This window comes from Balaenoptera musculus, chromosome 3 (assembly GCF_009873245.2).
Source record: "Balaenoptera musculus isolate JJ_BM4_2016_0621 chromosome 3, mBalMus1.pri.v3, whole genome shotgun sequence".
In the NCBI taxonomy this organism is placed as follows: domain Eukaryota; kingdom Metazoa; phylum Chordata; class Mammalia; order Artiodactyla; family Balaenopteridae; genus Balaenoptera; species Balaenoptera musculus.
Genome location: NC_045787.1, coordinates 55,881,373 through 55,899,092, shown reverse-complemented (window position 1 = coordinate 55,899,092; position 17,720 = coordinate 55,881,373). Strand labels below are relative to the sequence as shown.

Here is a 17,720-nt window from a genome sequence, read left to right as displayed (position 1 = left end):
TTAAGAAAAGATCAAGTCAACTTCTTTATTACCAAGAACAAAGGTTATAGTCTACCAGTACTGATTTGAAGAGTCTAAGTTTCATATGAAATAAAAACATAATTTAAATTTCCCAACTAAGACTGTAACAGTCACATGATGTGCATCATAAAGACTTTTTAGTTACCTTACAGAACATGTCTCGCAGATCATCTTTTGGATTAATCCATGATGCAACAGCATCACAAAAAAATATAAAATCCTATAACAAGCAAGAAATACATCTTCAATTGATACTGTATTTGTCAAACACAACAAAAGATACATGTAAACTTCAGAATATATATCAACAGAATCCTAGGTAAAAAAAAACCAACTTTTTTAAACAGCTATAATAAGGAATTAAAGTAATTTCTTAATGGTTGTCCCTGTTACTCCACCATCAAGGAACCTCTAACTCATTCAGTTTATATTGGAATTTAGTGCTACAGGAAAACCCAAATGAACTTTTTGGCCAACCCAATATTTCATTTTACATTACAAAACCCCAGTCTAGTAAACGTGTAGCATCAGCAAGGACTGAAAGCATCAAATAAGCACCAGTTTAAAAAATCTTCATTGATGGAATTAATTATATAAATTCAATAATTTTACAGTTCTGATTGGCCTAGAAATAATTCAAAGCTAGTTAAGTATACACCAAACAAGTTTGACTTAAAGCATAGGAATTTATAGATCTAAATTTCAAGATCCACCTCCAGATAGAAATGTAAATGAAATGATAAGTTAGAAGAAAAATTATGTAGTTACAAACAGCACCCAGCCCAACCCAACTCAAACAAACAAAAAAACCCCCAATGCTCAGACTATTATTTATAAGATAATCAGGTTATTCTGACTAAAAGAACAAGGTGGTGACAGGTATATGCTTGAAATACTTCATTTAAGTTATTTTTCAAGTTCGACTATCTTACTGAAACAACAGTTCAACATACAACATACAAGATACTGCTGATGTACAACTACTTTAAATTTTACTATTAAATTCAGAAAACCTCATTAATTTCAAATAAAATCACTAATACTAAAATATGTGCATAAAACACATATTTAAGCAAATAAAATGCCACGTGCCCAAAGTTTATGGTTTATTCGAATTATGATTCCGGTGTCTTCTGAATATCAAAGTCTGATGTTAAAAATTTAAATTATATATACATGCAGAATTTGTGATTAAAAATTTAAACATAAAAGAATAAAACTTAAGACATTTTCTTTTAACCATACCCAAATAAAGTATGTAAAAAGTAGAAATTTATACCAACTTTTAAGTTGGTAGTGATTTCATGACCACACGTGTTACTGTCACTGTCTTAAATGTTAATGCAAAAGGAAAAACAACAATAACAAAAAAAAAAAACCCTGTATGAAAATGCTCCTTCTTAATATGGTGTATACCACATCAGATACCTCTAAAATGTATTAAAGGTGACACAAAGTTCTTAAATATTGGAAAAAACCCATAAACTCAATGCCAGGAAGTTATTTTGCAACTAGGGACCATCGTTTAAGACAGTACTGGCTTGTTTTAATAGTAAGTTATTAATGTTATACAAATGTAAAATTAGCCAAAAGACTTTTTTTCCAGTTCTACTTCATATGTTTTCAATGCCTATCACCTACATCAATTTTGAATTTTATAAGCTGGTATTTCACAATGTTTCTAAACCTGAATTAACAAACAACACAGTAATCCACGTAAGACAGGAAGTATCAAAAGGTCTCAGTTAAAAAATGTTCAAAGCACCTATCCCTTGAAAGTGAAAGGTTATTTTCCGGAAAACCCTTCCCATACTTTCTTTTCCTTACAATTCATCTGTTGAGGAACCTGGGGCATTTAACCTATAGCCCCACAGCCTGTATTTTGTTGATTTCATACATACAGTGTAAATCAACACGTTCCTTTATGTTTTGTGTGTCAGCTGGATCCAGAGGTTTGATCAGATTCACGTTTAGTACTGCCACCAAATAATTTTTTAAAGGCTAAAGACGTCTAAATATAGTATGAAATAGTGTTAAGAAATGAAATTAAGGATGAATAAATCACTAAATCATAAACTCTCAAAGTTAAAGCAGTTTCAATGGTTGATTCAGTGTTCTATTTTATTCACTACTGAGTTTCTGATCTAAGTAACAGAAAGAGTATCCTACTATTGGATCACCTTCTGAAGTGTAGACAGCCTCAAACTCAGCAAATTGATATTCACGGTTTTAGGAAGCATTTACAAAGTAAATAAGTGACGTCTGAATGTGAATGAAAGAAGCTTTGGCTTAATTCAAGTCAAGAATATAACTTTTATTCTCCCAATCTGCTGTTATTATATGTCAGGACCAAAAAAACATTTAGGAAATAAAAATAGGCATCATCATTTCAAGATATTAGGAAATACACATTTAAAACATAATTTGTTTCAGTTATCTTCAGTAAAAATAGGTAATATTTTTAATAATTATAGCTTAAACTTTAGAGTTTCATAATTCAGAACACTAAAAGTTAAATCCTTTTGAACATCTTACTTGGATTACTCCACTGGGATTCACACTGATCATGGTACAAATCCCACGAAATGCTGAATCCTTTTCCTCATTGTCCCTTATGTTTCTCAGAGAGGTGCACCTATTAAATTATAGAATTGAGTTTAGCATGTAAGTAAAAAGCAGGTTCAACTACAATACTAATGGACAGTATTTAATGGAATAAGCACCAGAGTAGAGATAATGTTTATATTCAAAGAATTTTCATAAAGCTTAAAGTTTCTCACACTTACTATATTATGTTGGGCCCATCTAATCTCAATATAGTGAAAACCTTGAAATTCACAATTCTTACTAATAAATTGCATCTAAGTAATAACAACTGATTTTAATTTCCCATTTAAACTATTAATGAGCTTGAGCCAAGAGTAAATTACCCATTTTTAAAACTGTATTACGACTTGTATTCCATTAAACACTACTAAAAATGTCTTGAATTGAAAGACTGTCAATCGAAAGCAGAACATAGGATATACTGCCACAGTAGAAACTATTATTATACAACTTATGATGTAGATGTTTAATTTTTACATTAACAAGCAAATAAGATTTTTATACATAACAAATTTAAACATGTATTTCTTAATGCAATCCAAGTTTTCAAATTAATTCTAAAAAAGAAACAATGCAAAAACCTAAATTTATAGAATTTGCATGCATCTTTATTTTACTGGTGGATATTTAAATGCTTTTTATGTATAATCAAGCTTTTTAACACAGCAAGCATGTGACAATCTTATCCCATGCATCAATTAGTCGTTAGCCACAACATAAAATAAATATACATGACGATGCTACTGAAAAACCTCACAAACCTGATAGGACAAGATTAGTCACATGGTTGGCAATGATTAAGGATTGTGATTTTTGTAACCAACTGAAAATATATCTAAAAGTGAGATAGAAAGAGAAAGAAAGAGTGAAGAAAAATGAATTAAAAAAAAAGATTGAATAATACACACCAGGGTCTTATAAACTGCTGTAGCATGGGGGCCACCTCTTGAGGACAAACGTAACCAAGACGACCAATTGTTATTGCTAAGGTAACGCAATCACGGTTATACACCACCAAACGCCAACCAAGACATGAGCAAATGAGGGGGAAGGAGAAAAAATAAAGAAAAAACAACAAATAACTCAGAAACAGAAACCAACAGAATTTGTGTATGATAATAAACATAAGATTTCACCAGTGCTGTTTATTACCACCCCCTATAATAAGGGGCAGCAACATATATGGCATACTCTTGGAAAAAGAAAAACAAAAGGAATTAAAAAAACTTTAAAGATTGAGAGAACACCAAAAACCGTGATGAATTGCTTTTCTTGCTCAATCAAGTGTCAAGATATTCTGTTAATAAAATGATGAGCGATTAAACAGATGGATTTAGATTCTTCCTTCAAAGCCAGTTGAAATTTCAGTTTAACAATGAAATCTAGGTTTTCTCCCCCAAGAAATACTAGTAAATGTAAATGATTACATTTCTGAATTGTCTATTCAAACACACTTCTCAGAAGTTAAGAGTTAAAAGCTTTCTCACTTCTTTACGTAGCTTTCTATGTGATTTCCATTCTTTGAAAATTATCTAGGAATCTGATCAAAATTTTGGTATATTTTTGGTTTGTTTGCCAGCATTTCCAAAACAAGCCAGTGGACCATTTGTTGCCTGATATCAAAATCAACTATTAAATTTTAGGTGTTACGGTACATACTGAATAAATGGATTGGAAACTCGCTGTGCTATGTCAAATCCCGTTCCGAAAAAAAACCTCGGATGGTGATGATGATAACAACTCAAATAGTCCACTAATTTCAAACCCTGTTTGACAAAAAGGAAATTTAGACAGTCCACTGTAATGACATGTGATATGTGGACCAAAGGAACAAATATTCTGTCCTTGCTATAAAATGCACAGCACATGATAATAGATAATGAAACACACTGATTACATGCTAATATTTTATTTTTAAAAATTTGAAGTGGGAATTAATCAAACATATATTCACCATCAAAATTCAGTTAAGTCCTTAAATTTACAGAGTTAAAACAAGTGCAACTCAGAACTGCATTCTGCAATTCAAAGGTACATTACATATAAATACATTTATACACAACAGGGAAAAAAAAAAACAAACAGAAAACAAACCATGAGGTGCTTTAATGGTGTTCTCTCAAAAACTTACAGGTTAACCTTTCATAAAAAAAGGGTGGGGGGGTAAAGAAAAATGTTTAAGGATTACTTGAAGCAAACTACACAGATAATACTAAAATCCAGCAGATTCATATGAAGCAAGAGAAAGAAAACCTATGTTCAAAAGACACAAACTATGCAACATTCTCATTAAACAGGCAAGTATGAACAACCCAATGAAACATGCGATAAAGCAGATGATGGTCCATTGAAAAAGTTCAGTGTAGGATATACTAATTAGAAAAAAAGCAAGTAACTGCATATACTAAGGAATTGGCTTTATGAAATATTAAGATAATGGTAATTAAGTTGCTAAAATATACAGATATTACCTACTGACAATGATTTTACTTTAATAATTATCCACCTCCCTCCTTTGGGGATGGAATAAGAGAAACATTTCCTGCAGTCACTTGTGGTAAGAATAATACAGTGAATCCCAAGTGTGTTTCTTAATCATATCAATTCAATCCATCAACTTGAAGGGCATTATCAACTACCTTTTGATTTACTTAGGGTAGACTCATACTTAGAATATAATCTTATATATAAAGCCAATTTGTTCAAGGAACTATAACAAATTCACCACCTGATATCCCACAAGAAACTTTAATATACATTACACTCAACATTTATTTGCAGTTATGCATTCACATTTAAAAATAAATAGGAAGTTTCTTAAGGTTCAACAGTAATTTGATAATGGCCAGGTGTTCCAAATCGGAATGTCATGTATAGGTACTGCATTCTAAAGAGATAAAAACCTGACAAGATTTCATAACCATCCTATACATAGCTTTTTATACTTTTCAGCAAGAAAATCTAATTCACTTTATGATATAAACAGTACCCATACAGTCAAACAGCCATATAACTGTTTCATAATTAAAAGATTTCCTTCCATACCAATAATCACATTAATTAATCACATTAGGATATAATAAACTTTCTATAATTAAAAAATGTAAAATTAAAATACCTTTGAAGATAAATTTTTATTTAGAAAAACTTATTTGATTCCTTGTCCAGTATATTGGTAAGGCATTCACTGACTATGAATATACTACTGGAATTGTCTTAGTATATCAAGAAAAAAATGTGCCTGATTGAAAACAAAATTTACATTTTAAAAAATCAGGGAGGGTGGAAAGAAATAACCCTGAAATGTGTTTTATAGTATGGAAGGTACTCTTTAATATAAACATGCTCTCTATAAATGCAAGAGAAACAAGCCTCCTGAATAAAAATCCCACAAGATACTGCTTTAAGTTCCCAATCTGAAGAAGAGTATACAACAAAATACAAAATACATATGCCATTATTAATGAACTAGCCACTATAATGCAATCTATTTTTGGCTACATTTTTACAGATTAAAAAAAAAAAAAAAAAAGAAAAAAAAAATACTCCCCAGCTGCCAGGTACTCTCTGAATTAATGTAAAAGTAAAATTCGTATCATTCAATAGTTATTTTAGTTGGGGCCCATTTTAGGCAGTATTAAAACACTATAACAGGGGAGAAAGTGTTTTTTTGAAAGTTTCTGAAAACTGGCTATGGAATGAAGCTAAAACAGTATATTTCATTACTGAGAATACAAATTAGCTGTTAATTAATAAGCTGGGTTTCTAAAGCTAGCTTTGCTTTAGTTTCTCTACACATCTTAACGTAAAATAAAAAGGCAAATAATTTTCTCTTCACCATAACAGTTCAGTCATATGGTACCTGTATTCTCTAACAACGTCTTTGGTGTGTTGGGTCTGTTAATGATTTCTACAAGCTGGTGCAACACCATAGGAATATAAGGCTGCATCTCTATACCTAGATCATTCCCAAAAGAGAAAACAAAAAAGAAAAATTTCATTGTTAAAATATCAATGTAAAATATTTTTGCCCCCTTTACTGTGATATGTTATAATATTCATATATATAAAGCTCATTATAAAACATTAAATTATCTAAAAATGTATATTTTTAAAGGGGAAAAAAATCTTACCCATTTGAATGGAGATTTCTCCAATTGCCCATGTAGCATTATTGCAGACTGAAATGAACTCTGGATTTAGGTTGGTTCCCAATATTGGCATGAAATCAGCTAGAAAAAAAAAGTTTTTAAAAACTATGTAGTAAACTTCTCAATAGCAGTGTTTTGTGCTTTAAAGGAAATCTACCAGATGGAAACTGAAATCTAGGCAAGAAACAGCCTTAAAAAAAAAAAAAAAAGCTGTTGGTAATAATTATCTTAAGAAACCGAAGGAGGCAGTATCTGGCCACTGAACGTTCATGTGAAATGTATCAGGAAGCCCAAGTTTTGGTTTTATTTTAAGTATCATTAAAAAGAGCTGGTCAGAGTAATCTCTCTTGTCATCAGACTGAGAAAATTTAAAATAAAGTGAGGAAAACATGATACAATAGAACTTTCTTCAAAGCTGGTTTTTCACACTCAGAAAATTTTAAATCAATGATTTTGGCTTTTACATTAACTTTTACCCTAGTGCTCAGATTGTGGTCTCTAAATATCACTTTCCAGTTAAAAGGAAAAAGGGCTATCAGAGTAATGTCCCACCGCAGGCTAAGGGCAGGAAATGTACGAAACAAGCCTGGACTATTTTTTCATACCAGAAAAGACTCCGGACCCAAGTTGGTAAAGCTCCTGTTGCCAGCGGTAGGACAATTTGAGCATCATGAGTTCATACTGACACTCTAACAAACACAAACTAAACTCTGAAACATAATATAGATACCTGTGGAAGATGCTGGAAATCAATTATTATTTTGAAAACTGGTAAATAAAGAGAAAGAATCAAGTAATTATCCTGCCTCTTCTCCTATATGATTTGTACCTCAGGGCAATAATTTATTGATATGGGAAATGTCTCTATATATGCATTCTCACTACAAAATGAAGAATTAGAATATCATTTTTTAACCCCTAATAAACCAGTCGATCTCACAGTTTCTCAATCTCAGCAACACTGATAATCTGGGTCAGATTATTCTATTGTGGCGAGGGGCTGTCTCATGTGTTGTAGGATGTTTTGCAACATCTTTCGCCTCTACTACACTAGACACCAGTAACACACCCCCAGTGTTAAAATGTCTCCAGACATTGCCTAATTGCTCCAGTTGAGAAACACTAACCTGGAAAATAATCATCATGGTTGGTAACATTAAAAACAGGGAGACAACTAGACACACTGTACCTCCTGAAGAAGGTACATGATCTATAAAGTCGTAAAATAAAAAAAGAAATGTAATCTTTCATACAAGTTTAAACTCATAAAAACTAAATCAGGTGGCAAATATTTGTAGAACAAGCTTTCCATAAAACAAGAATTCATTACACTTTCATTTAGAGTGGTTAGGCTTAAACTTGATGGTTTACTTTAATACGTCATAAATAATGTTATTATTCAAAGTTCTGAAAGACAGTTATTATTGAAAAGTATAACTGGGAATTGGCTGAAGGTCAAAAGGTACAATCTTCCAGTTCTAAAATAAGTTAGGTTCTGGGGGATGTAGTATATCACATTATAACTATAGTTAACAATACTGTATTGTATATTTGAAAGTTGCTAAGAGAGCAGATCTTAAAAGTTCTCACCCCCCCCACACACAAAATATTTTAACTACGTGAGGTGATAGATGTTATTAATTAAACACTGTGGTAATCGTTTCCCAATATATACATATATCAAATCATTACGTTGCACACCTTAAACTTATACAATGATATGCCAATTACATCTTAATAAAAACTGGAGGGAGGCTCCCCAAAGTACACTGTATCAAATGAAAAAAAAAAAAACAGAAAAAACCATTTTAGATCAATGCTTTAAACCAAGATTAAATGATGGGATATAGAAATGAAGGAAAAATAACCAAAACCCCATTTAATCCATGGGTCTGACAGCAATTCAGGTTACATTATTCAAGGAATCCCTTCTTATCTTCACAAAAGGCTAAGACAAATGCTATGCCATTTCAACAGAAACAAATCATTATTTACTTTTAAGAAAGTTGTTTGAAGTTTCCTATAGTACCTGAAAAATTATGCTGGTTTATCATGAGAAAACCTGATTATTATTATTACTGGGTACATCTACCAAAAAAGAGAGGCTATTCAAGAAGTATCCATGAACTAGCATATAGGACCAAGGATTCACAGGTGGGCATGTCCTTTACTCTAAAGTAATACTTTTCCAACTTCTCTCCAGTCACATGAACGCCTAACGAGCTGCTGAAGTGATGGTGAATTCAAAGAAACAAGGAACAGGGAGGGGTTCCCATCCTGCCTGCTTGAATCAGAGCAGCTCTAACCAGTAAAATGTACACTTATAAATGTTGGGATTTCATGGTATTTCAGTTTAATGATGTAAACCATAGCTGATGAAAAATAATGTTAAAAATCACATCACAGCAATAGAAAATATTCATACCTATACAAGGCTTAACATGCTGAAAGCAAGCTTTTGTCAGATCACCTAACAGGGCGAAGGAACTCTGTCGAACCTCTGGCATTTTATCCTGCAAGAAAGAAGAAGAAATTAACCCCAATGTGACACAGAGAACCAGGTTTCAATTCATTTCAATTTAATAAGTCTCACCTGCATGCACTGATACATTAGTGTTAGAATGTTACTTCGGGCTACTAGCTGTTCAATGTTGCCTCCAAGTCCTTCAGCCAGGCCACTGAGTAAATCAAGAGCCACTATCATAAAATCTTTATCTGGAGCCTCATACTGATCTGGTTGAGCATTGTTCAGCTGAAATTAAGACACAATTTTTTGAAAACTTACTTTGAATCAATTAAAAAGTTTGTATACATTATGCCTATCCTTAGAAAAATGTTTATGATATGGCAAGAAGGGAGAGATATAAAAATTTTTAAAAATACCATTGCTTGTGCAAGAGTCTTCTGTACTAGGTTTACACAACGCTGATACACAGGTTCACAGTATGGAAGGAAGCCAGACTGCAGGGCTGTGGCAACTGAAGATAGGCACTAGAAAGGATAACGCAGATGTGTAAAACTTCTAGGTATAATTGAGATTATGATAAATGCTTCAAAGTGTACTCAATAAGATCCCGGTCACTTATGAGCCTGTTCTACTAGTCTATAGCATAGCAGGTTTACCTTTTCAAACCTCTCCTTTGGATGCCATTCATTGCTGTTAAGTTTACTAGCTGGTCAGGGGAGGTTTCCTCAAAAAAATGTAAAGGTTTCTATAATGAACATTATCTTTCAGAAACAGATTTAAGTATTATGTATTCCTATTTTTTCCTCAAATGTAAGAGAGACATTTATTTATCCTCCCATTCTGGTCAATACTGTGGGTGGACTTTACTGGGCACATTCTGAGCCCCTGCCTGGAAGTAAATATATCTAGTCATAATAATTCTTCTTGTTTTGTTGGGCCCAGGATTAGCCATTGCTCTGTCACAGAAGTTTTTACTTTGCTGGTTAGGGACAATCCATGGCAGAAGTGGTGACCCCTGAATGATAGGGGGAACAAGAATGACTGAACTGGCTCTACCAATATCAATTCGTCTAGGTTTAAGCTACCACATTTGAGAATGTATTCAGTTATTTAAAGAGCATATACATTTTTTTTTGGTTAACAAAAGCATTTAAGTACACAAGAAAACAAAACTTCAAACTAGATAGAAAAGGTATAAAGTGAAGTCCCTCCCATCAGAGTCCCAATGCTACTTCACATATATATGAGTATATGTATGTATAAACAACAGATAATATATAAAAGAATTTATGTCAATTATGACATGGCTATATATCCATATAAATAGTTAAATAGAGATGGACATATATGTGCTGATATGGAAAGATCTCCAAGATAATTTACTATCAATTAAGTAGAGCAGGCTAGAACACATACAATTCAATCCATTGTCTACTTAAAAAAAAAAAAGGATAACACATCCATTACACTTTTTCTGTTTCACAGTATTTCTGTGAAAACAGAAAATTTTAGATGTACCATAATTAAAGTTACGGGAAGTTACATATTTATTCAGCATTTTAACAGAAATGGTTCAGAATGTAAATTAACACTTACCACATATACCCATTTTAGATTTGAACACATGTTTTTTGATGAAACACAGATTAACTAAATGTTACCAGCTTAGCATACCTCAAGTAAAGGGAAGAGATCTTTATCTTCATCCTTTAACATGTTCCATTTCTGGATCAGTGGAGGCATTAGCATCTGAATATATTCCTAATTACAACGATGAAAAACACATAAAGCTCCACTACCATATGTAAACTAGTCCATTTTGAGTCTATGAAAATTAAAATCCATTTACAGTAATTGTGTAAAATTATTACTGAAAGAATTTTAAGACTCATTCTTTGACTGAATTTTTTTTTAGTCCTGGGGCCTGTGACATGTAATGACTCCTGCTGTGCAGTAGGTTATAAATGACAGGTAAACTTATTAAAGACATTTGCAGAAAAAAATTCATAATCATTTAAATGTTCTTACTAAAACGGAAGAATTCACGCAACCAAGTCAATAAACATAGTAATCATGTAAACAGGAGCACAGATTCTAAATGGTCTAAGATATTAGGAATCCCCCCACCAAACAAAACCAAAACAACCAACATCAAAGCAAACCCACAAACAAGTGCACTGCACCAAGTTTTAAGTATAACTTGTAAACACAGACAATTTCTTATGATGTTTCAGAGAGTAATCATAAACATGAAATCTATTCTTCAGCAGGGAATTTCGAGCTATATTAAAATTCTAATATTACTTAAATCCTATTTAAACAAATCAAATTCCACCCATCTCTTCTATTCTTAATACTACTAGAGACAGAGTCTGGCTTCCTAGCCACACTTCTGTACCACTATTTAGCATTTTAATCTATTACCCTAATTTTTAACTATTTTACCTCTTAGTGTATTCCTCATACTTGTAAGTTCCAGTGAGAAAACACAGATGTTTAGATGTGGTACTCTAAAGCTAGTGTTTATTAAGTGAGACACAAAACTACTTGGAATTAAGTAAAAGCTGAAATCCAGAGTATAAAACCTTTATCCTCTTTCCTTTAGTCACTCTAAAAAGTGTTGGTGCATTCATGTGATATGCTCCTGTAATCTTCACACCCTGCACATATTTTTTTCAAATACTACTTAAAAGGTGAATACACTTGCTGTCTTTTTCAGCTCTACATTCTTAAAGCAGCAAACACTAAGTGTTCACATCTCCCCAAACATGTTAATTTTCAAATATGTTAACCTATTGATTGTAACTATGCTTTATATTTAATTTTTTTCCATAACAGTTCATCATAGGTACTTACAGGTTTGTTTAAGTGATGTCCTACTGAATCTGCTAATGTTCCTATGGCATCATAAAGAATGAGCAGGTTTTTATGCTGGTATTTACTAAATGCAAAGACCAAGGTATCAAGTATATAAGCAAGGTAAGGAACAAGTTCTGTACAAGCCTCCTCTTCCAGGGTAGCAAAGGCACTATAATTTAAAGAGAGAGATCACTGTTGTAGAAAAGAAACAGTTTACAATAGAGACAGGAATCTAAGTCTACAGTTTATAGAATACCTATTACACTTTACATGCATATCTCCTTACCGTACCACACCAGATGCTTATTTTTAACCATTTCTTTCCCATTCCTTATGCTGTCACTTACGGGCATGTGCTTAACTACAATGGTAAAATCTAAAACTACTGTTGGTTCATTCAACAACTTATTTGGTGTTTACTATTTATTTAGTGACTGAGTGCTGGGAACATAGCAATGAACAAAACAATGTCCCCGTTCTCGGGGGTTTACATTCTAGTGATGTTCCAGATTAATGAAATCAGAATTGACACTGTTAAATGATAGAAACATTTTTTTAACACTTAGGATGTTTGAGATGTATGAGAACATAGCAGTATGACGATCTCTCAAATGTTTCCCTTAGTGGGAGGGGGAAATGGGGTGCTGGAGGTCAAAGGGCACAAATTTTCAGTTATAAGAATAAATTCTAAGTGGCGGGGTTGGTGGGGGTAGTGGGATGAATTGGGAGATTGGGATTGACATATACACACTAATATGTATAAAATAGGTAACTAATAAGAACCTGCTGTATAAAAAAAAAATTCAAGAAAAAAAGGAATAAATTCTAAGGATCTAATGTACAGCATGGTGACTATAGTTAACATAGCACTGTATACCTGAAAGTTGCTGAGTAGATCTTAAGCATTCTCACAGAAAAAAGAGTTACCCATGTTAACTATAGGATCTTGATCTTGGTAACTGTTCTACCATGCTTATGTATATCAAAATCAACATGTGGTACACATTAAGTATATGCAATTATTTTTGTCAATTATTCCTCAGTAAAGTCTAAAAAATTTTCTCTAGGCACCACACTATACATTAGAATGCACAGTGCATTTGTTATTATAAATTTGTTTATATGCAGCTTATTTTTTAGGACAAATATACAAGAAACGAACAAACTCTAGGGCCTCAGGGCAATTACTTCAATTTATACCTAAATGTGTCTCGCCTTTAAGGTGTATCTGGCCCTTCGTTTGTAAAATTAAGGTTATTTTCTTCTGTTCTAGCTAGGTAGGAATTTCCTAAAATGATAGGCTTAAGCCATTTGTTAATTGAAGTCTTATTCATTAACACTGAGCTGTATCTATTTCCTTCATGGCACTTTCCACAAATTATAATTATATAGTTGTTCAGTATGCCCTACTAGCCTGTAAATTTTAAGACGCAGAGACTGTAAGCTCGGCATTTAATATATGCCTAACAATTAGTAGGGAACTAAAAAAAACCTTGCTGAATGAATAATCTACAGGAAACCAAGCATAATCGGTATCCTCCCCCCACTTGAAAAAATACTGAGTGCTATTAATCACCAAAGCTCCCTTGTTTAACTTTCTTTCACATCATTACAAATTAGGACTCTTCCAGACATTTTTGCTTCAGATCTGGTAAAGTCCAGCTACACTGAAATTTACTTTCCTCTCTTTCAACAGCTATTTCTTCTTATTAACAAAGTCAACAGTAAAAACAATTCTACTTGAAAAATTAAGAACTATAAACATTAAGTGGCAAGCCTTTTTAGAACATGAAGGTTTGCTCCAGAAAACAGAAATGCTGGTAGTAATGAAACTAACTGCTGATCTGATGTAAAAACAGAGGCAGCCCCAAATGCAACTGACAGAGTTGCTACTGGAGTTGAATCACTATGTGGCAACTTAGTTATTGTAGTTGACCTGTCGACTAATAATGTCACTCTGCTCAAACATTTTTATTCCTTCAAGAGTAGGACCCTTGCCACTTCCACTCCAGATATCTGTGTGGGAATTAGGGTGAAAGATAATGCTACTGTTAAAGCCACTAAGGGAAAAAAACGTGAAGAAACAGCAAATATGGATGTCTAGGTAGAGTCTCATTTGGATTTATAAAACCATCAGGTTTTATAAATCAGGTTGAAAGATACAGATAACAAAAACCCCATTAGTGGTTTAATATCAACATCCCAACACAAGTTTGAAAATTAAGTTTCTCCCTGAAATACTCACACTCCCTTCTCCCACAATGAACATTTTGTTATGAATGTCTCACCTGCAGGCAGCTTCTTGTACTCTCTTGTTGCTATCCAGGATACGCTTTAGCAGTTCTGTCATTAATGGCTTCAGGTACGTGTCTGGGGGCTGGCTGACTACCCAGTGTGCATAGCGGCTAAGAGTCCAGCACGTTATGGAACGCACAAGAGCCTTTTTATCAGAGAGGCACTGAATAAGGTGAGGAATGAGCTCAGGTAGGTATGGAATCATGCCCTGCATGCAACCTAGGGAAAAAACCCACAGAACTATTTCAGGAAGTGCTGAAATTTGGTTAAAACAAAATTATTTCAGTTGAATGCTAAACTGATACGTGCATCCATGAAACACATTCAGATCATCTCCATTCCAATAAATATATTGCACTAATCTGTTCCAAAATTATTTTAAAGAAATAACTGAAATGAGCGCTAACTGCTCTTTAAGTATCTTTCAGTAGGGTTAGGAAAGCACATTTTACTTCTGCTACAGAAATTATGGCTTTCAAAAATGCCTGTAAAATGCTTCAATTTCTTGTAGATAGATGTTTACAGCTAGGACAGAATAATAATCCTTTATAGAGGATGATGACACTTGACTTATGTTTCTTACACTTACCTATGGAAGTTATTTTTCTAGCAACAGGGATGCTTCTGACATCAGAATCCTCTCATTCTGTTCTCTTTATTATAACAAAGGCATTTTCAAAATATCTGGCTGGGGTTATAAGTAAGTCTATGGTTGTTTAATAATAATTAACTAGCTCAAAGTAAAAACTTATCCTAAGATGGCTTTTAGACTCAAATATCGTTTTTTAAGGTTAACGTGGATCATAGTCTTATCTACCTCAATAGTCTTATTAGCAACACAAGACAACAAAGTACGTGAACAGTTTCTGCTTACAGAGTAACAAGTCCTTAAAGTAGCCTAGTCACATTAGCACCTATTGAGGACTTTACAGTTCAAGTTTGATTTAGACTTACCTTCAGCAATTGCTCCTAAAACCAAGATGCCTGATTCTTTAACAACCCATTCATGATGAAAAAGTAATTCTTTCAAAAGGGGCAAAATATGTGGCAAAAGCTCATCACGATACACATTTGCAAGAACATCTAGGGCAGCCGCAGAACATTTTCCTATGGAAATATTTAATTCAAAGACATTACATTAACTTCCATTATCATTTCGTTATATATCTATAAATCTATCTGTATCTATATACAGATAAAATTTGTTGTATGTACAACACTTTATTTTTACCTCTACAAATTTTTAAAGAATTCAATTAAATAGGATGTAGTCTGTCACAGGAAAAAAAATTCTATTGACAAGAATACTTTATGACCAAGAATTAGCGAACTAATTATGAAAATATTTTATCCTGTATACGACTGCCTTTTTTTTTTTTTTAAATAAAGCTGTTACATTGGCCAGAAATAACACCTTACTCATCAAAAGGGTCTTACTTATACTGTATGTAGATCCATTCATATGAATATTATACTGCCAGGAAACAGAATGAAATATTTAGGTACTGACACAGGATGAGTTGCATGATATATGGAAAAAAATCAGCAGAGTACATATGATCTGATTTCACTTCTGGAAAATCAGCCTCCCCTGCTAAAAAGAAGACACAGGCATACCTCAGATATTGCAGGTTCAGTTCTAGACCACCACAACAAAGTGAGTCAATTGAACTTTTTGGTTTCCTAGTGCATGTAAAAGTTATGTTCACACTATGCTGTAGTCTACTGAAGTGTGTAATAGCTTTATGTCTATAAACCATGTACATACCTTAACTAAAATATACTTTATAGCTAAAAAATGCTAAGCATTATCTGAGCCTTCGAAAAGCTGTAATCTTTCTGTGGAGGGTCTGGCCTTGATGGTGGTGGTTGCTGAAGGCTGGGGTGGCTATAAGCAATTTCCTAAATAAGACGACAGTGAAGTTTGCTGCATCGACTGACTCTTCCTCTCATGAACGATTTCTCTGTAGCACGCAGTGCTGTTTGATAGCATTTTACGCAGTAGAACTTCTTTCAAAATTGGAATCAATCCTCTCAAACGCTCCTGCTGCTTCATCAACCAACACTGTCATATTCTAAATCCTCAGTTGTCATTTCAACAATCTTCACAGCATCTTCACCAGGAGTAGATTCCATCTCAAGAAAAAGCAGTTTCTTAGCTCATCCGTAAGAGGCAATTCCTCATCCATTAGTTTTCTCATGAGATGCAGCAATGCAGTCACATCTTCCGCCTCCACTTCTAGTTCTTTGGCTATTTCCACAACATCTGCAGTTACCTTCTCCACTGAAGTCTTGAACCCCCAAAGAAGAATCAACTTCTTCCAAACTCCTGTTAATGTAATGCTGATATTTTGATCTCTTTCCGTGAATCACAAATTTTTTTTTTTTTTTAATTTTCATTTATTTTATTTATGGCTGTGTTGGGTCTTCGTTTCTGTGCGAGGGCTTTCTCTAGTTGTGGCAAGCGGGGGCCACTCTTCATCGCGGTGCACGGGCCTCTCACTATCGCGGCCTCTCTTGTTTAGGAGCACAGGCTCCAGACGCGCAGGCTCAGTAATTGTGGCTCACGGGCCCAGCTGCTCCGCGGCATGTGGGATCTTCCCGGACCAGGGCTCGAACCCGTGTCCCCTGCGTTGGCAGGCAGATTCTCAACCACTGCGCCACCAGGGAAGCCCCCACAAATGTTTTTAATGGCATCTAGAATGGTGAATCCTTTCCAGAAGGTTTTCAATTTACTCAGCCCAGATCCTTCAGAGGAATCACTACCTATGGCAACTATATCCTTACAAAGTGTGTTTCTTAAATAATAAGACTTGAAAGTTGAAATTACTCCTTGTTCCATGGACTGCAGAATCGATGCTGTGTTAGCAGATGTGAAAAAAACATGAACCTCATTGTACATCTCCACCTGAGCTCTTGGGCGGCCAGGTACTTTGTCGATGAGCAGTAATATTTTTAAAGAAATCATTTTTTCTGAGCAGTAGGTGTCAAGAGCAGGCTTAAAATATGCAGTAAACCTTGTCATAAACAAATGTGCTATCATCTAGGCTTTCTTGTTCCATTTATAGAGCACAGAGTAGATTTAGTATAATTCTCAAGGACTCTAGGATTTTCGGGATGGTAGATGAGCACTGGCTTCAACTTAAAAGTCACCAGCTGCATCAGCCCCTAACAAGAATCAGCCTGCCCTTTGAAGCCAGGCACTGACTTCTACTCTCTAGCTATGAAAGTCTTAGATGGCATCTTCTTCCAACAGAAGGCTCTTTTGTCTACATTGAAAATCTGTTGTTTTGTGCAGCCACCTTCATTAATTATCTTAG

General features: G+C 33.8%; 1 protein-coding gene across 4 annotated transcripts in view; it reads right to left on the bottom strand.

Moving 5' to 3' along the window:
• TNPO1 (transportin 1) overlaps window positions 1-17,720 on the bottom strand; it is an 87,411-nt gene that overhangs the window by 8,815 nt on the left and 60,876 nt on the right. For all 4 annotated transcript variants that reach the window (XM_036845792.1, XM_036845793.1, XM_036845794.1 and 1 more), the window contains 12 exons: window positions 15,355-15,507; window positions 14,394-14,619; window positions 12,103-12,274; window positions 10,921-11,007; window positions 9,663-9,770; window positions 9,373-9,531; window positions 9,205-9,292; window positions 6,762-6,860; window positions 6,491-6,586; window positions 3,537-3,612; window positions 2,557-2,656; window positions 167-241 (listed from right to left, as the gene is read on the bottom strand). In XM_036845792.1, the coding sequence (XP_036701687.1) occupies window positions 167-241; window positions 2,557-2,656; window positions 3,537-3,612; window positions 6,491-6,586; window positions 6,762-6,860; window positions 9,205-9,292; window positions 9,373-9,531; window positions 9,663-9,770; window positions 10,921-11,007; window positions 12,103-12,274; window positions 14,394-14,619; window positions 15,355-15,507 (1,439 nt within the window). The remainder of the gene's footprint in view (window positions 1-166; window positions 242-2,556; window positions 2,657-3,536; window positions 3,613-6,490; window positions 6,587-6,761; window positions 6,861-9,204; window positions 9,293-9,372; window positions 9,532-9,662; window positions 9,771-10,920; window positions 11,008-12,102; window positions 12,275-14,393; window positions 14,620-15,354; window positions 15,508-17,720) is intronic.